Below are 22,503 nucleotides of genomic sequence, written 5' to 3'. Positions count from 1 at the left end.
CATATGGGTACAGTATTGCATGACCGCGCAATTGTCATTCAAAGTGTGATAGCGCTGAAAGCTGAAAATTGCCCTGGACAGGAAGGGGGTAAAAGTGTCCGGACAGGAAGTGGTTAAAATAACACTGGAAGTGTGCATAGGACCCAGGACAGCTTTACATTTATGACATGATCAACGTTTGCTTTTTTTTTTTTTTTTTTTTGCAATTATCAAACCACGATAACAATTGCTTTCAATGGTACATTTAACAGAACAAAAAAGAGAAGTTCATTGTAAGGCTGGCCATACATTATACAATTTTCTTATTAAATTTTCTTTAGATTTACCTTCAACTATGTAGTGCGAGGGCTTCCCTGGTTGCAAAAAAATGAAAAGTGTTTAGGTTTGACCTCATATTATATGGTTTTGGTAAATCTAAAGGAAAATTGTACAAGAAAATTGTATAATGCATGGCCAGCTTTATGGTTTACATATACTTTTAGCAACTGGGTCTTCAGAACACCTTCTTATAACTACGGCTAACATATGGGGCACAAATAACCTCAGAAAATAATGTTGGGGTATCAACTGTAGAAGCAAGGTTAGTTGCCTGGGTTAAGTTTCATCCGCCCTACCCCCCACTGTGTGAACAGAAATAGGCCTAGATTCCCATCTTACAACAAGTGTAAAGATCATACAATATGCATTAAACAGCATACGTGTCTGCCACATGTCCGAAAGACCTTTAAACAGAATGTTAATTTCATATAAAGCAACAGATGACTATTGTATGTGGAAAAACAAAGGATCTGTAAAGGACAACAGGGAAGGAAGGAGAGTACATAAAGATAATGAAATCAGAATAAATAAAAAAAATCACCTATACTGAATTATGAAAGAAATGTTTTGAGGTTGTTGCTCCAATTTCTCTAGGTACTGCTAGTGGAAAGTTTGCAGTTAAAATTCTCTTTGTAACCATTGCTGTTACAATGGCAGCTACAGATGTTTAAGTTACCCCTCGAGGCTACTTTTTTAGATGAGCTGAATGGACAATGTATGACAGCCATATATTTCACAGATGATAGTGTTTCCATTGTCAGATGGAATTATGGGTAGTAGAATAGTAAGAAACTCATGCTGAGTGGCAACCTAAATTGCACCTCTTGCTGTCAAGATGGATGCCTGTAGGCACAGGTGTACTGAGAAGTAGCTGAGTAGGTCAATGTCTTTGAACACGGGAAAGTGTTTTATTAAAGTATCTCACATATCAAAAGTGTCCTATTGTCAAAAAATCTGTACCATTTAAATAAATATTGATCCTCATAATGCTCCAGACAAATGGCTAAATATTGATTCTCTTAAAGCTCCTGACAAAAAGCTTAACACACAATTTAAACAAATATGCATTTACTGAGTTACCTGCTAAAGGATTTGTAATTTAGTACAGTCAGTCTTGTGATTTATAACTCCATCATGCAGTGACCAGTGAGACATGCCCCACAGTGTACATAGCTCACTCCCCTGTATCCATGCTACTTCAGTGAACATATCTCAGTATCCTCACCACTACTGATATGTGCACTGTGGTGCACACTGTTCAATCAGGGACGTATTTACCACAAGGCACTTGCCTAGGGTGGCATTTTTCAGGGGGGCAGCACCTCCCCTCAGAAGAAGGGATGAAAGAAGGGAAACGTGTGCCATGGGAACCAGGTGGGAACCAAGAGAGGCTGCAGGCTGCTTAATGGTGTTTGTAGAGCCTGACTCCTGTTCACAGGGATGTCCGGAGTTTTGAAGATGAGTCTTTCTCCCTCTCTCCGGGAAGTAGTGGGGGGCAGGGGTGTTGCTGGTCAATGTCAGACTCTCTCCGCAGGAGGGGGAAGGGGGGGTGGTGTTGGTCGGTGTCCGTTGGGGCAGATGATTTTTGTGTTGCCTAGGGCAGCACAAAGCCTAAATACACTGCTGTGTTCACCCCCATTTACTGTGCCACCAAGGAGATCTTCGTTCTAGCCCATGCCCAAGTATCTATGGCAACAGTGAGATTTGCACTCCAACACACACCCTCATAGCACTCTCTATTAAACATCACCCAAAGGATTTCCTTACAAATTTGACAGGATCCAACCATCAGTTGGCAATATTATTATTATGAAGGCAGCTGACCAGTGAATCTTGCATAATCTATAATACAATCTTGCCAAGTCCAATAATAAAAGTACAGTAGACCAGGGGCGGACTGACCAATCGAGCACTCGGGCACTGCCCGAGGGCCCGGGGTCAGTAGGGGGCCTCATGAAATGCCCATGGTACCTTTTATAGGCTTTTTTTGAGTGTGGGCGAGGACATAGGGGCCCCATGATCCCCTATTGCCCAGGGGCCCCATGAGTTCTCAGTCCGCCTCTGCATTAGACTTGTTTTCAGTTATTTCGACATATCTGTCAGTGATTTTTCATAAATCACTTGGTATCACATTTCTACCTATTGATTCAACTTCCTGTTTCCCACCTTACTGTGGCTTTGACCTGGAAATAAAGCAACAAAACATGATGGTGCTGCTAATGTTTTTTTACACTTCTACTGCTATAGCTGCAAGTGATGTTTGATAGCCAGATTATGCAGCATGGCACAGAATGACAAGAACTGTAACAGTATTTCTCCCTATCTGCTTTCTCAAGTGTAGGTGGTGCTCAGCCAGAGCGGTGCTGTAGTTGGAGAGGAAGTTAGGAAAAACCTGGTTTCTCTATGGTTTCTTGGCCCCTGGAGGCAGCGTTCCAGTTGGCTATGCTGCATCCAGGTGACCCCGGTGGCCATCTTGGACTTTTTAAGTGCCTACCCCCAGGCTTTGGCACGCTTTTTGGAGAGTGGACAGTGTCGGGAAAGAGTTCCTGTCTATCAGGAAAAGTGATTAGTGGCAGTTAGAGGTTCCAGATGAGTGGTTACAGGCTAGGGACACGCCATCCTGCATTGGAATCCTCCTCCTATTGTGCTCAGACAGGCCAGGCCGCATTCTGTCCTCGGAGACAGAAGCTGTTGGTGCATCTTACCCATACCATACCTCAAGCTGCACAAAACTGTGAATGTTCCCCAGTGTGGCGCTCTCCTGCTTGTTAGTTTGTACACTTGGTCCATCTCTTCAATACAAGCCTTGGTATTTTCAACTGGACTTTGTGTGTTTACTGCCGCCACACCACGATGCACCTACCTACACATAGACAATGGAACCTTGACTTTAGGAAGCTGAATGGCAGATCTTGTTTTCTGATGTGCCCAGTTATGACATTACTCTGCAAGTTGTTGTGGTCTTCCGAACCGGTGTCATCTGCATGCATAATACATAAATAGATAAAATACATACATAATATTTTGAGGTTAATATGCAAATATGAGAATAAATTAGAAGTGAAAAATATACAATGCATTTCCAATTTTTTAAGAATGCTAGATTGGGAGTTAAGTTAGGTCTAAAATGGACATAGTAGGGTTTGACTTTCCTTCCAAAAGAAACTCTAGCTTGGCCAAAAAGCTGTAGGTATGGACAACACTGACACTGAGATTGAACTTTTTCCTTTGCTATTCTCTCTATTTATGACCCACAAATATTGGAGGGGCAAAAAGAACACTTTATCCAGGAGTACAGTACAGAATGAGAACGCATGATTGATGCACATGAAATGGACATGAATTGTGTACATTTGGATACTCATGATGTGAAAATTAAAAAAAGAGAAGAACATGGGGAAAAGAACAACCACAGTCTGAGGGAGGATGAGCTCATACATCTTTATATAAGGGTTGTTTGCCACATCACCTCTTGTAGCTGCAATGTGTATGTGTGTAGCAGCATCCGAATACTGACTGCTTCCCTTGGAGCATCATAAGTGCTATTTATAAGAGCTTGGCCAAGGGTTGTTTGTCTTAATACAATAGTCAGGTACCATGATGAATAGGAAACATTTTAATACATTTGCAAAAGCAGCCAATGTGGACTGCTGTAGCATTGGTTAAGGTACTGTATATCATGGGCCATGATGTTCAGGGAGAGACTGGAAAAAGAAAAATATGATTGACTGCTTACATTAGTGCTAACAAGCAAAATGCACTTACCCACCAGCCTCCCCATCGTCATTACTCCTTGGTGGAATTTCACCGCCAGGTTGGACCTCCTCAAAATTAAAGTATTATGACATCTCCCAGGAAAGCCACAGTTGACACTGAGAATATGCATACATACATACAAATGGAAATGTATGTGATTTCTTTACATCTCATCCCGTTGATGTGGTGCAGTAGGTACATGAGTGCAATCAGTTGCACCAATTGAATGGGGCATCTGGGCTAGGTAGTAAAAAACCTGTTTGGTATTCAGTGACTCACCATCAAATGTGGGGAAATGGACAGTTATGGAGAGTTTGGGGTTGATTTACTATAGGCAAATAGGCCACATAATTTGTAAGAGAATTTGTCCCAGAGCTTTGTGAATGAGGAGAAGCTCTTCAGACTTCAAACATGTTCAAGCAAAACTGCTTTTTTTATTTACCTTGCACATGAGTGGATATTCTTTGCAAAGTGAAATGGTGTCACCCTCACAATGCTCTGGGGCAAATTCCCTTTCAAAGTGATCAGTCTATTTGATTTTAGTAAAGCAACCCCATTGTGTTGTAATGCTGCCTTCAATATCTGCTCTAATATGTGGGGAGAAACTGGGTTGGCTAATCTGGAAAGCTTGTGCTGTTGCTGGCTGGAATGAGTTATTGCCTACAAAATGTTGGCCTAGCAGTCCTCCATTTTTGTTTGTAGCTGCAAATGCTCCCTTCCAGCCTGGAGCCACTCCTGCACAGTAGGCCAAGACAGGCAATAATTCTTCACCACCCCAGAATCTGGGAGAAAATCAAATGGAAAATTCCAAGTTCAAAGCTAACCTCAGAGAAGAAACCAGATCAGATTTAGCTGGCATTGGCTGCTACTCTCTCCTGCCAAAAGCAGTAACACTGTAGTTGTATCAATAGGAAAAACAAAAAAGGCATTCTCAAACAGTCCCAGTGCTAGTGGGTCACTTGCCTACAGAATGATAAATGGTCAAATTTCACCAGTTTACCAGCCATAAATCACTTTTAAGGCAAAATTCACAAACCAGGCAAATAGTTAAAATGTAAGCTTGGCAAATATCTTTAAAATGTTGAATACATTTCCATTGATTGTGCATTCTCTGAGTGATAAATAGGTTGAATATAGTAGTTTTCCTGTTGAAGAACAGATGTAGGCAAATCTCACCTGATGCCATTTTTCACATTGGTGAATCTTGTTTGATGTAAAATTTGGATTGGAGAATTTTGCTGGAAAATGAATGAAAACAGAGTCAATGTGTAAAATGTAATCTTGATAAAAAATGAGCGACTCTTGACAAAACATTGGGTGAAAATAATGATAATTAGACTTCTTAGTGTCTCATCTATTACACTAAGTGCTTCATATCTTCATTACACTCAGTGCTTTTTACCTCTCTATTACATGCAGTGCCTCATTTCTCTATATTCCACTCTGAAAAATTGCAAACGTAGTATCCTCCTAGTTCAAAGTAGGCTGCTAGGCAAATTTAGTTGGTTCCACTGTAATCAACAGAGGTTGATTATTTAGGGCTGCTCAGTGTTTCACAGGCTGCTCTCTGTTACTTACCCCTGTCTTATAGAGGATTCTAGAAACATAGTGGGAGAAAGGATAGAGTGGGCAGCCTGAATATTTATAGGACTCCAGCCAATCACTGGGGAGGTGTGCCCAGTAGGTGACAAGAAAGCCCATAAAAAGTCTGAGGCCTGAGCACAAGGGTGTGTTGGGGCAGAAGTCACGGAAAAAATTTCCAAGAAGACACTGAGGTCCCAGCTAGGCTTAGCTGGGGGCCTGTTTGTAAGGGGATCAAGTTGGGTCTGGAGAAACTTTCTGGAGAGAAAGAGTCCAGTTGTCCTATGGTGGTGTGAGTCTACATCTCCCTCACTAGGAAAAGCCCAGTGGATATTGGCAGGAGGCAACTGATGATCCTGTGGCTATCTGAGTAATCGACTGCAGTGCTGAAGAGTAGTGACTGTGTGTAGCTTTTCATTATGGAAGGAGTAGAGATCACCATCAGTGCAGAGATTCTGTGGGATGTTCTTTTTTCTATAGTGCAGCCAAAAGTCGAGAAGTCCTCCAGTTGTTCAGTTCTATAGTTTACCAGGGTATCCCATGCTCCCTATCCCTGTTCAAATTCATTGCTCCAAAAAAAAAAGCCAAAATGGAACCCCTAGACAGCTCTTTGGAACCAGTGGAATAGTGCAGAAAATGCTGTGTGCCTTGCTGTTTGTGCTCTAAGGGGGAATTAGGACCAAATTCAGTAGCGCCTCTTCGGTTGTAGGCTACATAAACAATGGTTCAGCTCCCTAAGGTGCAAAATGTGAGGTAGGGCCTAAAAGCAAAAGGGTTAAAACAGCAAGAGCCTATTATGAGGAGTTTATCATGCATAAAATTAATTCCAAAGACTCTTTTCAGGAAGTTTAAAAACATTTAGAATGTTATCTCATCTACAGAAACAGAACAATAGAAATAATGTCCCATCATCTACGCTCGCCAGGATTGATACTAATCGCTTTTTGTTGCGTGCACACTGCAAAACCCATTCTGGTACATGGCTCTGACAGTCAGTTATTTGCATTGTGCCATTGATTGTTTCCATTGGTTTTATCTTTTCAGAGCGTGATCATGGTTGTGTTCAGTGAGGACAAGAACCGCGATGAACAATTGAAATACTGGAAGTACTGGCACTCGCGGCAGCACACTGCAAAGCAGCGCGTCCTAGATATTGGTAATTATCATTAATAACTGTATAATTTTATATACTGCTTAGGTTTGTATCATTCACATCTAGTATTACCAGAATTAAACTCTAGTATCAGGGGCGGACTGACCATTTGGAAACTTGGGCACTGCCCGAGGGCCCGGGGTCAGTAGGGGGCCCCATGAGATGCCCCTGGTACCTTTTTAATAGGCTTTTTTGAGTTTGGGCAAGGACACAGGGGCCCCATGATCCCTTATTGCCTGGGGGCCCCATGAGTTGTCAGTCCGCCCCTGTCTAGTATTGATCTGTGCACTGGGGAGTGCAATTATTCCACCACCTGCTAAAATAATACCAGTCGTATGATAAACTATCCAGAGAGTTTACTGTTTTCAAACAGACTGAGCAGCAGATTAATAGAACTACACACGTGTAGGAACCTGTTTTTTTTTTTTTTAAAGACACATTGATACAATTATTTGCACGATATAAATATATCCTCAAATATTCATGTGGATTTATCACCTACAAGCTATGTAATGTATAATGTAATTAGATGGACAGCATACTCAGAATAGGAAGGGATAAAGGGTGGAATGTGTGTCTGGCTTGCTTATACTAAATTAAAGCGGTATTAAACCCCAAACCAAAAAATGTTATTTATTTTATTTATTGCAGCTTACCGATCATTAGATGCAGTGGTTGCATCAGTCTGGGAGGAGGGAATTGTTAGGTGTACTAGCAGGTTTAGATACACTAACACATTGAAGCCAAACTCTAGCTAACACATTTTAGGTAGTTACAGCAACAGTTTTGGAAAAAAGGTTTTAAATAAATGAATAAAAGCTGATCATTGTAAGCAGTTAGTGTTAAAGTGTTACTAAACCCATGACCCTGCATTCACTATATCTGGTCTCCCACAGTACACGGAACATGGAAATGCAATTATTTTAGTAAATATAAACTGCTACATACCTGTTTTTATCAGTAGTTAGAGCAGTTTTGTGACTTCTATCAGTGTCCAGCAGAGCACTGGGTAAAGCTTGTAGGAGGAGTTTTCATTCTTCCCTGATTGCCAAATGAGGCTGCATAACCCCTGACCCTCTGTCTGGCCAGCACTGATTTGCTGATCACATGCACTCTCCAAAGACAAAAATAAATCTTGCATTACATACCAAACTGAGCATGTGCAGCCTGCCCCCAAGGCTCTGTTCTATTAGTAGTTGGATTGGGGACAATAAAAGAAGGGGAGGATTAGAGAAGATGGGATCAAACTGTCTTTTTATGCAATGCAGAGGATTAACCCCTTAGGTTGCACAGTGAGTATAACAAAATGCTTACTGCATATACAGACTGATTTTACTGTTGTGGGTTTAGTAACACTTTAAATGGCTTGTCTTAACCCTCTAAACCTCTACATCTGCAGAACAGCTTGTTCTGTTGAACAACAAACTTACTGGCCAGATCACCAGGTGTAAATAAAAGAAAGAAAACCTAAAATAGAAAACGAATGCAGAATTGGTAAGCTGCAATGTAATAAATGCACGATATAAATGCTTTTGGGTTTAATACCACTTTAAAGTGACCGCACACTATACACATATTGGCTGATTTATCAGGAAATTTGCTTTGTGTCAGCTATTGAAGGAGTCGGACTTAAATGTTTTTGACGCCGCTGCTGTTAGGTATTCTGGTACAATAGGCACAGTGGGAGATTCATCCATCTACACTATATAGCAGGGGTGGCGAACAAGTTAGACACAAAGAGCCAAAATTTTAAACTGTGAAAGTCAGAGAGCCACACCACTCAGTGACCTACCAAAACAGACAAACACTCACACAAAAACACATAATTAAAACCATATTATTCACCATAACACTTTATTCCCCTTACAAAACACAGGGATGACCAGAGACTGCGGACAGCACAGGGATGACCAGAGACTGCGGACAGCACAGGGATGACCAGAGACTGCGGACAGCACAGGGATGACCAGAGACTGCGGACAGCACAGGGATGACCAGAGACTGCGGACAGCACAGGGATGACCAGAGACTGCGGACAGCACAGGGGATGACCAGAGACTGCGGACAGTACAAATGACTGCTGACCTTTGGGGAGGTGGGGAGCGGGTACCTGAATTTGACAGGTACCCGCTCTTACTTCCGCAGAGTTTTTGTTTGATCTTACCTGTTCCTCGATCCAGCCGCGCGCTGTCTTCCCGGCTTCTGTAATGGTGCTCGGCATGACAGCCGGGTGCCCAGTGCGCATGAGCGAGAAGCACTTGCGCTTTGTGATTGGTCTGGCGGCTTCTGGGATCTGTCATGTGTCCCAGGTACCGCCTTACCATTCACAAAAAGCACCGCTTCTTGCGCATGCGCACTTGGCACCCGGCTGTCATGCCCAGTGTCCACACTACAGAAGCCGGAAGACAGCGCGCCACTGGATAGAGGAACAGGTAAGATCAAAGAAGTAAGAGCAAAGAGCCGCATTCATTTTGGCCGAAAGCCGCATGCGGCTCGAGAGCCGCGTGTTCGCCACCCCTGCTATATAGCATGAATGGAGGAATCTGTTAGATTTCTTTCATTCAGCCCACAGGTGAAGCAAAAGAAAGCTGAGAACATATGGCCAGCATTACGGTCAGCTTGGTAAAGGTTCCCCTTGTAATGTCCGCTGGCCTCTCCTCTCGGTGTAAAAACAGAGAAATTGCACTTTGCACCAGCCTGATGCAGACCAGGCAATTGAAAGAGCAGACTCTTCACAAAAAAAATAAAACACATGTAGACCCTGTATTATACCACATTCTAGCTCATTTCAGTCAAAAAGAAAAATTGGCTGAGGGGCCCATGAGTACTTTCCCATATTGTAGCCTCTTTATTATAGGTACATAGTTAGTCTGGCTGAAAAAAGACAAAAGTCCATCCAATTCAACCATAGAAAAAAAGAAAAGCTATAATCCTATACCCACAGTTGATCCAGAGGAAGGCAAAAACCCAGCAAAGCATGATCCAATTTGCTCCTGCTGGGAAAAAAATTCCTTCCTGATCCCCCGAGAGGCAATCGGATATTCCCTGGATCACCTTTACCTATAAATGTTAGTATCCAGTTATATTGTGTGTATCTAAGAAAGAATCCAGGCCTTTTTTAAAGCAATCCACTGAGCTGACCAGAACCAACTCTTAACTATATTATTATTATTATTATTATACAGGATTTATATAGTGCCAACAGTTTGCGCAGCACTGTACAATATAAAGGGAGACAGTACAATTGCAATACATTTCAGTACAGAAGGATCTTACTATATTTAGTGACAACAATTCACCGAGTGCATTACATATATATTGTGCATTTGTAATATATTGTGCATTCATATCAGTCCCTGCCCTCAGGTATATTCATACATATACTAGCGCTACCAGCATGTCTTTGGGAGGAAACCCACACAGGCACAGGTAGAACATGCAAACTCCAGGCAGGTAGCGCAGTGGTTGGGATTCAAACCTATGATCCTAGTGCTGCCAAGCGGAAGGGCTAACCACACTGTAAGCCTTGGTGCATTGCACTTGAAAAGCATAAAAAAATGGATTGCAAATTGGACTGGTTAATAATAAAATATATATAATGTATCTCCTAGATTGTTAGCTCGAAAGAGCAGGGCCCTCGATCCCCTCATGTTCTGCATTGTATGGGTATTGTTCTGTCACATGTTCTGTCCCCCTTTGTAATGTACAGCGCTGAGCGAACTATCGGCGCTTTATAAATACTGTATAATAATAATAATAATGTTCTGTCCCCCACTATAATGTACAGCGCTGAGCAAACCTTTTTGGCGCTATATAAATACTGTATAATAATAATATTATAATGGAAAAGGATGGTCGGCATAGTCACAAAAGGAAGGGGTTGGGGAAGTGGAGTGTTTGCCTGGCTTGCTCGTACTGAATTACGGTCAGTTTGGTATAGTCATCACTTGGTGTATGTGCTGTCCCCCCTCCCCCACTCATAGTGACAATTGATAAATTGGCCTGAGCATACTGACTATGCACCAGTCCCATGCGGACCAGGCAGTTGACTTAGTACACTTGAAAAGAATAAAAGATGGATGATAAATCAATGTTCTTTACTTAGACTGGTTCAGTTTGGTTGGTTTCAAAAAGCCTCCTAAATACATAAAGTCTTGTGTGTTAGGGGTCAGAGCTGCGTTATGTGCTGAACCACACCTTTATGTGATGTTGAAGAGCAGCCCTTACCGTTACCGTTCCCAGTTCTCTGTTTCATTGTCACCCCACCGTATCCCATCAGGTGCATGCTAATTGTAAATCTGTCTTCCAAAGCTTCTCCGGTGTCAGGGCTATAGAACAACAAACAACACAATATACAATATAATTCATCATCAGAGGCACTACCAAAGGACCGCTTTTACAGGTTTATTTATTGGTTCAGTGCTGTGACTATATACATTGTGCAACCAGGAATCATCTTTTAACTGATCTTACCACAGAATACTGAAATCTAATTGGCTGAAATTACTTTCTGTGCTTTACACACAAAAATGGTTATTTGAAGCCCTTTGTTTTAATAGCCTATTAAAAAGTACAGCAATTTAGAAACTCCACAAATGTAATCTCCAAACACGAAAACGTTTCTTCACAGTAAGAGCTGTGAAAATGTGGAATAGACTCCCTCAAGAGTTGGTTCTGGCCAGCTCAGTGGATTGCTTCAAAAAAGTCCTGGATTCTTTCCTAGATACACAGAATATAACTGGATACTAACATTTATAGGTAAAGTTGATCCAGGGAATATCTGATTGCCTCTCGGGGGATCAGGAAGGAATTTTTTTCCCTGCAGGAGCAAACTGGATCATGTTTTGCTGGGTTTTTGCCTTCCTCTGGATCAACTGTGAGTATAGGATTATAACTTTTTATTTTTTTTTATATGGTTCAACTGGATGGACTTTTGTCTTTTTTCAGCCAGACTAACTACTGTACATAACTATGTAATGGGGGATATTTACTAAAACTGGAGTGTGCAAAATCTGATTCAACTCTGAATAGAAACCAACCAGCTTCCATGTTTTATTGTCGAAGCTTAAATAAACAAGCTGAAATTACAAGCTGATTGGTTACCATGCACAGCTGCACCAGATTCTGTGTGCTCCCGTCTGAGTAAATTGCTCCAATGTGTTTAGATCTAAACCATTACCTGATAGTATATAGTAAGCCAAGAACAATGATTTAATATATTGCAGCTTACCATTCTTTAGGTGTGGTGGTTACATTAGTCTTCTTTTTTCATTTTTTTTCTCTTTAATTTTACCTGGTGATCCTGCCACTAACCCCCTTCCTGTCCAGAGGTGATAAAACTCACATTGCATTGATGAAGGAGCAGCGTTGTTGCCCAGGGACAGGAAGTGTCGGTAACATAAAGGGGGTGTTCTAAAGTCCACAGAGAGACCTACGTCAGTTCTAACTGATAGCAGCAAAGACAGAAAGCACAGCAAGTTATCAGCTCACAAGAGTTCTAGCAGGATCAAAATGTATTTTTGTATTTATCAAACGTCTATAACAAAGTGCTCCCAACAGGGGCAGACTGACAACTCATGGGGCCCCTAGGCAATAGGGGATCATGGGCCCCTGTGTCCTCACTCATACCCAAAAAAGCCTATGAAAAAAGCCAATGAAAGGTACCAGGGGCATCTCATGGGGCCCCCTACTGACCCCGGGCCCTCGGGCAGTTCCCGAGTGCTTGAATGGTCAGTCCACCACTGGCTCCCAATAATATAATTAAAAAACTAAAAGGAACATTCATGGTTCGGGTTTCCATACATATTAACAAAATATGACCGCAAGAACAAGAAATATTTGGCACACTAAGAAGAAAATAAACAGATGTATACTGTGATGGCTCGTATATTAACCACACAAGTAAAGTCCTTAAAGTCCAAAGGTGGTTAAGGGATATTCCAACAATGCTTGACTCATTGGCAGCTGATTCAAAAAGAGCTAGAATAGACTGTGTGAAGCATAAAAGAGAAAGAAGCAGCGCCTTTTAAGTGCAGCAATATAAGCAAATAATTTATTCCACAAAATTGGCAACTCACAATAGTAGTAGACAAATGAGCGCTTATCAAACTGGTGTCAACCGCTGTGTAACTCCTGGCTGGTCCCACTGCAGGCAGGTGTCCAAAGCACTGTCCTTGGCTGTGCTGGTGGTTCCCAGTATTTCCTGGTTGGTGTGGATCCTCAGGAAAGGCGGGAGTGATGTCAACTCCAGATACAGCAGAAGTAGGCATGGCACATGTTTGGAACATGCACAAGAATTGCACAGCGGTTGTCACCAGTTTTATAAGCGCTCATTTGACTACTACTGTTGTGAGTTGTCAATTTTGTGGAATAGATTATTTGCTTATATTGCTGCACTTAGATGGCGCTGCTTCTCTCTCTTTTAATATATATATCAAAATATGACTGCAGCTTTCATGAAATAACCTGCAGGGTGAATGAAAAAAATCTAACAGACTTCACACAAACATGGATGAATAACCTCTGTTGGGCTGGATGGATCATCTGGCTGTCAGAATACCCAAACAGTGACTGCAGCTGCTTGGCTGCTTCTGCTGTCTGGCTGACAATTTTGAGCCCGGCTCCTTTGACAAAAGTCAGTTGAGTATTCAACTTTTTTCAAGCCGAAAGGCTACCCACTGTTTGAATTTCAGCCAGTTTTTCTGATTTGGTGGAAGATCCTGTCTCTGTGCACTCAGCACTAGGCCTAGGAAGGAAAATTTTTTATGAAAAAAAGGTGCCTGAAGACTCCTGGTACATATGCTGCTGATATCCCAGGAGTCTGAGGGCCGTACATTCTATGCCAGTCTTACCTAAGTGAGAAAGACCAAAGCGGGGGAACAAAATAAGCTGAAAAGGTATTTCTAAGGTATCTATTAAGCAAAAATTTGTATCCAATTATGTTAAAGGAGTGCGTAACAATAAAGATTAAAGAATGTTAAAAATAAGGGTGAAGGTCAGCTTTAATGGCGTAAGTATGATTTAGACAGAGTAGACACCGGCCTATGGGCCCCACATCATTTAAAACCCCTTGACAAAGGATCAAAATAATTACAAAGCAAATAGTGCAGTGCTAACATAAAGTGCATCAAAAAAAGAAAAACATGTATATTATATAGCTATAAAGTACATGGTATTACATTGTAGAATAACTACTACATAAATAATCCACCAAATAAAAAATAAAAAACATTTTTTAATTTTTTTTTATTTACATTTTTTCTTTTTTAAAATAGAGAATAAATAAAACACTACTATAGTGAAAACAGTGCCTGTGCAGTAATATATAACAGATTCAATAATGAAAAAAAAAATGCCTGTGCAATGATACTGTACATAACAATTCATAAATAGTCCAAATTATATAAAAAAGGGGAGATAACAAATCAGGAGTCTCCACTATAAGTGCTGCACAGTGTCATGACTCCTAAAGCATGACAAATCTTCAGTGCAAATCCTCCACCAATATGCACTCACCAAAGGCTAAAAATGATAAAGCCTAATCAGACACTCCAGCCAACCTGAACATCTACTGGTCACTCTCCAACATGGATCAGAAGTTCACCCTGTCACGGAATTGCCATCTTATGGGTAATAGCAGGAAAAATGGTATGAAAACAGCTTCTCTTGCTGTTAACCATCCTCACCCCCACCTACTGATTGGTCAATGAAGAATCATCTGTGCACTTGGGGGGATTTTGCCTGTATTCTCCACTCCTAGGTCAAGTCCCTTGTTCCAGACAATGTTCCCCTCTGGGAATGGCAGTAGTCCATGTAGCAGGCTCTAATGGCAGATGGGATGCAGCCCATATTGATTTGATCTTGAAAGAAAATTACAACAAAGCTTTCTTAACGTGGAAGTAAAGTCCACTTTAGAACTTGTTCCTACAGGCATAATATGTAGCCTGTGAAGTCACCGGCGCATACGCTCTGAAGGGTCATCATATCATAGTGGACCTTAAGAGCTCTATGCTGTAGCCGAGGGCTACTGCACGCATGCACGGGAGTGACGTCATCACGGCCCCAGCCATTCATAGAGCCGCAGCCCACGGACCTGGAAGGAAGACCAGGTGAAGATGGCAGTGCCGGGGAGCCGTGGAGGGCTCCGTGTTAAGGTAAGTTAATGTACTAGTATGCAGTGCATACTAGTACATTATGACCTAAACCAACAGGGCCCATTATTTTTTTTTTCTTGTGGTTTACTACCGCTTTAAACAGTTTACAAAAGATACTCTTCAGAAATCTGCGAGAGGGGCGCCAATGTTTTGACTGCCTAGAGACCTTCACAGAGTTTGATTGAATATTCAAAATGAAGATTAATAACACAGGGACATGACCTCATGCTAACAGGAGGAAAGTTCAGAAATAACTTTAAAAAATATTATTTTACCAAAAGAGTTGTTGAAGATTAGAATAGACTTCTGGGTGGTGAGTCTGTCACAGTAAGCAGATTTAAACATGCTTGGGAAAAACACAGATCTACAAAAAGAAAGAAAATAGGAAAAAAACATACAACTTGATGGTCTTTCTTTTGCCGTCACTCGGCTATATTTCTTGTGTTTATGGTATCTCTGAAACAATACACATAATACAGGAGTTATCTATCTACCAGATACAGTTGGTTTCTTTGTCAGGAAGGAGAAATGGAACTGACGTGTTAATATATTTTAATAGAAATATAATATAATATATCTACATCTGTATCAGCATAAATGAAAACTGCACATCAAAGAGAATAATGCTGTTTCCCTATAACATCCAATCGTGTTATTTTTAATTTTCTAATATCCATTAGTGAAATGGTAATCATACTCTCATTGCTTGTGATGTGTAGCAGCAGCTTTTCTGAGTTTTCTTAACCACCTCCTGCCCGCCATATAGTCCAATGACGGGCGCAAGGTGGTTCTCTTATTCTGGGAGGACGTCATATGACGTCCTCCCATTCTCACCGCGCATGTGTGGCTCAGGGAGCGCGCAGCGTGGTGATCAGTGGTGCGCTGTGTCCCTCGGACACAGTGGATCACCGATCACGGAAAGAGCCGAAGGTGACGGCTCGGTCATGTGATCAGCTGTGTCCAATCACAGCTGATCACATGTAAACAGGGAAATGCCGGTTATCGGCATTTCTCTCCTCTCAAGCTGTCAAGCTGACAGCTCAAGAGGAGAGGAGAGCCAGTAATCGGCATTCCGCGGAGGGGGTATGTACACTGATCATCAGGGCACTGATGATCAGTGTGCCCTGATGATCAGTGTAGCCCCAGCAGTGCCACCTGTCAGTTCCCATCAGTGCCTTGTGTCAGTGCTCATCAGTGCCTCGTGCCAGTGCCCATCAGTGCCACATCAATGCCACATATCAGTGCACATCAATGCCCATCTTAGCTGCCTGTCAGTGCCGCCTGTCAGTGCTGCCTGTCAGTGCCGCCCATCAGTGCTGCCTGTCAGTGCCGCCTATCAGTGCCCATCAGTGATGCCTGCCAATGCCCATCAGTGCCACCTATCAGTGTCCATCAGTGCAGCCTATCAGTGCCCACCACTGCAGCCTCATTAGCGTATATCCGTGAAGGAGAAAAATCACTTATGTACAAAATTTTATAACAAAAACTAAGAAAAAACATTTTTTTTTCAAAAATTTTCAGTGGTTTTTGGTTTGTTTAGGAAAAAATAAAAAACCCAGAGGTAATTAAATACCACCAAAATAAAGCTCTATCTGTTACAAAAAAATGATAAAAATTTCATATGGGTACAGAGTTGTATGACCGCGTAATTGTCATTCAAAGTGCGACAGCACTGAAAGCTAGAAATTAGCCTGGGCAGGAAAATAAAAGACTTCTGGGCAGCGACTGACAACAAGTGTATTCAGTGGTGGCTATTGTCATTGTCACTGACTGTAATGTTTTATCTTCTTACCAGCTGACTACAAAGAGAGTTTTAACACCATTGGGAACATTGAAGAAATAGCCTATAATGCTGTGTCCTTCACTTGGGATGTGAATGAAGAAGCCAAGGTAACATTTCAATAGTATGAATGTATTCTCACTTTCAGGGTCTGGCCAGTTCCAAAATGGATTTCTCCGGGAGAGATCTGGGTCAGCACTGCCCTGGTGCAGTCCCGCTGAGCTTTCGGCAAAGCTCAGGTAACCCATAGTTTTCGTGGTTAGCGTTGCTTTCCTATAGACTTCTATGATATCCTGCAGTTTTAGTGCAGTTTCAGAAGGCACCAAAGATGCAGCTTGCAGGAAACCACAGGATCTATGGCATAGCGCAGCTAACCCACACAAAATCTGCGATTTTGCAAAAGTGCAACGGGGCAGTATGAAGCCACCCTTGGTTAGACCCCTAAATGAGCCTGTTAAAGCATTGATTCAACCAAAACTGGTATTTCTGCTGTCATTAGAGGTTGGTGGGCCAAATCTCCATTTTTTTTAAAGGATAATTTCACCTTTTGGGAAAGTGTTACATGTTCCACCCTTTTTTAGGGTGAAACCTGTAACGTTCCCAGGGCTGCACCCGCCACCCACTGCACCCTCCCCCACCCTGTGTGACAAGTAGAAATTCTCAATACTAGTTGTCAGTATTTAAATATAGTGCAGCTGTGCGGGGCTCTGTCCACAAAGCCGCATCATTCATTCACAGTGTTATGTAAATGAATGAACTACAAGTCCTGACAGTCTTAGTGGCTGTCGGCTTGTAGTTCTCAATTAACTACCACAGTGCTGTGGAGCAAGGAACACTCATTAAAAGGGTGAACTTCCAGTAGAACTCATCGTGAGAAGAGATTTCCCTTCCTCAGAGTATATAAACATGTTCCATTGCCTCCATGTTTTGGAGTATATCTCATATTTATGTTGGTGTGATAACACAGGGTCTTCCATTTGGTTCAATTTCTCTACTTTATGAAGCTAGAGCCTGGCAGAAGGGGGCTGTGTGTCTCTCCGCCTCAAAGAGGTGCTGGATTTAGAAGGTGGCGTAGGACAGACCGTTTGTATGTTTTGGACGGTATATTGGTGACATATAAAAGAAAAAAGGCTGGATCATTTCGGACTTAATCATCCATGAATTTTTCCATAATACAACAGACCTCCTTCCAGTAGTATGAAAGCCTAGGACAGGACCAAAACACATGTAACAGTGTTCCCTCCTCTTCTTGGCAATGCAGGTAGTTGGGGAGAACCTGTGTAAATGTGCAGGGGTTCTGTACCAACGGGTCAAGATTTTGAAATTGTTCTCTTGAATTCTTGTGCAGAGGTAGGTTTAAAAAAGTGAATCTGATCATGTTAGTTTTTTGAGAGTCTTAGAACGTTCTTCACAGGTTTGCCTCCCATTTCGCAAGGAATGGTGGACAGGAGTCTTCAAAAGGTGTGACCAGTAATACATACAGTTTGGAGAGTGCCCCTATCAGAGCAGTATTCCTCCAATGTAGTTAATGGGGAGTGAACAGAGGAAGTAGTGGAGAGCCCTCCAGAAATCCAATTTATATGCACCAGTCAGATTCATAAGAGTGTGTATAGAAAGCCAGGAGCCATCCACCAAAAAGTGAGACGCTTGATAACGACCTGAGTGTAGAAGGGTTCCAAGGGAGCCATTTAATAGGCCATAAATGCACATTTTTTACCTGAAAAAAGTGTGCATTTATTATTTTTGTGCAGAAAGTGAATAATGTTTTTTTTATGTTTCTTAGGGATTGCTTTAATAGGAAGGATTTCAGTTTTCTTATTTCCTTTCCTGAGGTGTAAATTACATGAGAAATAAAGGCGTTTAATAGCTCTTGTATTGGTAACAGCATGTGGGCAGAGCTTGGAACTACAGTGCAGAGATGGCACTGTCCAACTGACTTTCTCTTTTGTGAATGTGTTTTAAGTGTTCTACGATTGTTACAGACTTTGAAAATTAATAAAATGTTTGAACAAGAAAGACATTAAGGCTCCATGCACACGGAGCATTTTAATAATGCAGGTTATGTTAGCATGGAATTCTAGAATAAAAAGCCACTAGAAGAGTAAAGCAGCTGATATACTGTATAATATAAAGTGCTGAGAAAATTATAGGGGTTTTCATTGCTGACTATCTTATGGAAATTCTAGTTCTCTGGCATCCTCCATTTATCTGGGCACCTCTGCTTTTAGTACTTGACTATTGCACCAGAGATAGGCTCGTCCACTTCCCCATTACCACCATTACCGTTCCGCACCAACCCCCTTCCCCTTAACCAATTATACTAACAAAAGACATAACACCAATTTTGGAGTAAATGGCCAACATGGCCTTTTATTAACAACTCAAGTTACAATACACCAACCATTCCTTATAACAGAAACCCACATAATTGTTGTTGGTCTTCGAAGGCACCCCAAAACGATCCGAAATGCACCTGCGGACAACCATATACACTAGGCCTCCAGCCGCAACCAACCAGCTCGGAGACAACCATACCGTCCGCAGTGCAGCACCACCACCTTCCAGTTAAACCTTGGTTAACTGGGAATGTCCCCGGGCATCCCATACCACGGATGGGTCCCACACCATTGTTGTTTACCTTCCAAATAAGAACCGCCTCCAAAGACCAACAACCGCCACCAACCATTCCTTATAACAGAAACCCACAGAATTGTTGTTGGTCTTCGAAGGCACCCCAAAACGATCCGAAATGCACCTGCGGACAACCATATACACTAGGCCTCCAGCCGCAACCAACCAGCTCAGAGACAACCATACCGTCCGCAGTGCAGCACCACCACCTTCCAGTTAAACCTTGGTTAACTGGGAATGTCCCCGGGCATCCCATACCACGGATGGGTCCCACACCATTGTTGTTTACCTTCCAAATAAGAACCGCCTCCAAAGACCAACAACCGCCCATGAACCAACATAATCACCCCCTCTACCTGGAGGGACCCAAAACTCACCCAAACAGGGAGGGCGGGAGGGAAGCTCACACTCTTGCCGTCCAGCTAACTGACTCCCCCTTACAGAACCTCCCATCCTAAGGTGCAGCAAAACCCCACCTACACCAACCTCTACCAATCAGCTACCCCCCACTAACAATAACAAAATCCTCCTGGAGCTACCTTAACCCTTTCTGCTCTTCCTTCCCCCACTCTGGGCCTAGTCATGTATGCCCTGCGCTATTTCTTCTTTCTTTCGCTACGGGCATTTCTTGACTATTGCACCAGAGATAGGCTCGTCCACTTCCCCATTACCACCATTACCGTTCCGCACCAACCCCCTTCCCCTTAACCAATTATACTAACAAAAGACATAACACCAATTTTGGAGTAAATGGCCAACATGGCCTTTTATTAACAACTCAAGTTACAATACACCAACCATTCCTTATAACAGAAACCCACATAATTGTTGTTGGTCTTCGAAGGCACCCCAAAACGATCCGAAATGCACCTGCGGACAACCATATACACTAGGCCTCCAGCCGCAACCAACCAGCTCGGAGACAACCATACCGTCCGCAGTGCAGCACCACCACCTTCCAGTTAAACCTTGGTTAACTGGGAATGTCCCCGGGCATCCCATACCACGGATGGGTCCCACACCATTGTTGTTTACCTTCCAAATAAGAACCGCCTCCAAAGACCAACAACCGCCACAGCACGCTGGGTAAGCCCTTACCCATGCGTGCCACGCCACAAATGAACAGCCCGCTGCATGCCATCCTGCAGATCCAGGGACCATAAATCCGTCCCAACCGCATTCAAATGTACCCCATCGCACCTGAGATACCGCCAAGTATCCACCTCCAACTCCAAGCGCCAGACCACCAACCCCCCATGGTGACTAAAGAAACGCCCCACCTCTCTGTTAGCCTTAATCCGAGCCTTGTTGAGCCTCTCTACCGACCGCGCCCAACGCCAAGAGGCACGGGCGACAATGTCGGACCACACCACCACCATCCCCGGATAAGCCCGACGCAACTGAAGAAAGTCCAGCTTGACATCTCGCACCAGCTCCCGCTCAGCGTGCCTGAAAAAAACACCCATGCCCCACTGGACGACGGGACAAAAATTCCCAAACCGCCCGCACTGGGCACACCAGCGAAGCCGGAAGAATGAAAAAACGCACCCGACCACCACGTCCCAATTGGTCCGTCTTAGACCGACGTACCAGCACCTCCACCCATTCACCAAAGCACCTGACTTCATCCACCAATAACCCCCCAAGAACCGATTTGGACGGGCTAACGAGCTCCCCAATACGCAACGCCCCAAAAAAGGCTACCGCAAAAGCCGCCCGAAATAAGCACACCTCAAAGTCCGAAGAACACACAGACCACCAATGCACAAACAAAGACCCCAACAACTCAAAAGACACCGGACGACGAGAATCCTTACATCGATGAGCGCTCCGGTAACCCCGGAGAGCCTGCCGAACCCAAAAAATCTTCAGTGAAATCCTGACACCCTTGCAACTTAAAGAAGAATGCCAAACCCGCCAGTCGGCGATCCACCGCAGCAGCCGACACCCCCCGCTCAAAATTCCGCGCCACAAAGTACAATACCGCCAAAAACACCTCCGGCCCCCAGGGATCAATCTCAACCCGCTGTAGCAGATCCAGCCACTCCCACCAGACCCTAGAGTATGCAGACCAAGTCGCCTCACTCACCGAACGCCGGATCCAGCCCGCAAGGACTCCAAGGCAATCTCCCACAGCCCGTCGGGACAAGGAACCCCGTGTTGCTCCGCCGCCGGCGCCACCTCTCGGAATTTGTCCCACTGAAAGCGAGACAAAGCGTCAGCCACGGTGTTATCAACCCCAGGGAGACGCACCGCATGGAGAAAAACATTCAGACGCAGACAACGCAACACTAAATGGCGAAGCAAGGCCACCACCGGTCGTGAAGAAGCTGAGACCCGATTGATGACCTGAACCACCCCCAAATTGTCACAGTGACAACGCACGTTTAGATTTCGAAAATCCTCTCCCCAAACCTCAACCGCCAACACCGGAAAAAGTTCCAACAACACCAAGTTGCGAAGAAAACCCGCCTCCCGCCAGGAAGCTGGCCACGAGGCCGTACTCCATCAACCCTGGAAAAAAAACCCATAGCCCGCCGACGCCGCCGCGTCCCTGAACCATTCCAAGTCAAAATTGCTAACAGGGCCAGACATCCAGAGAGCCCGCCCATTAAACGAATCCAAAAAGGTGTGCCACAAATGCAAGTCCTCCCGATGATCCTGAGTCAACCGAATAAAATGTAAAGGGGAGGTAATCCCTGCCGTCGCCGCCGCCAACCGGCGGCAGAACACCCGACCCATGGGCAGAATCCGACAAGCGAAGTGAAGTTTTGCCCAACAACGACTGTAAGGCCCGCAGCTGAATTTTTCGCTTGCCCCAGCACCCCACGTAGTTCCCCTGGTAGAGCCACCAGCTTAACCTCAGGCAAGCGGCACTCCATCGTGCCGGAATCCAAAACAATGCCCAAGAAAGTCATCTCCATAGCCGGGCCCACAGTCTTATCCACCGCCAGAGGAACCCCGAAACGTTCAGCAAAGTGTTGCAAAGTGGCCAGCAAAACTGCACATACTCCGGAATCTGGCGGACCCACGCAAAGAAAATCATCCAAATATTGGATGACCGAATTCACCCCTGAGACATCCCGCACCACCCACTCCACGAATGAACTGAACCTCTCGAACAAAGCGCA

General features: G+C 43.5%; 1 protein-coding gene across 1 annotated transcript in view; it reads left to right on the top strand.

Moving 5' to 3' along the window:
- The window catches only part of GRHL2 (grainyhead like transcription factor 2), a 134,705-nt gene that overhangs the window by 55,984 nt on the left and 56,218 nt on the right, over positions 1 to 22,503 (top strand). The window contains exons 7-8 of the mRNA XM_089684638.1: positions 6,700 to 6,811; positions 16,757 to 16,851. Coding sequence (XP_089540764.1) covers positions 6,700 to 6,811; positions 16,757 to 16,851 — 207 coding nt within the window. The remainder of the gene's footprint in view (positions 1 to 6,699; positions 6,812 to 16,756; positions 16,852 to 22,503) is intronic.

Source organism: Staurois parvus, unplaced genomic scaffold (genome assembly GCF_062004578.1).
Source record: "Staurois parvus isolate SC_StPar_1 unplaced genomic scaffold, SC_StPar_1.0 ptg000351l, whole genome shotgun sequence".
Lineage (NCBI taxonomy): Eukaryota > Metazoa > Chordata > Amphibia > Anura > Ranidae > Staurois > Staurois parvus.
The sequence above is the reverse complement of the archived record's forward strand: the minus strand, read 5'-3'. Positions and strand labels throughout refer to the sequence as shown.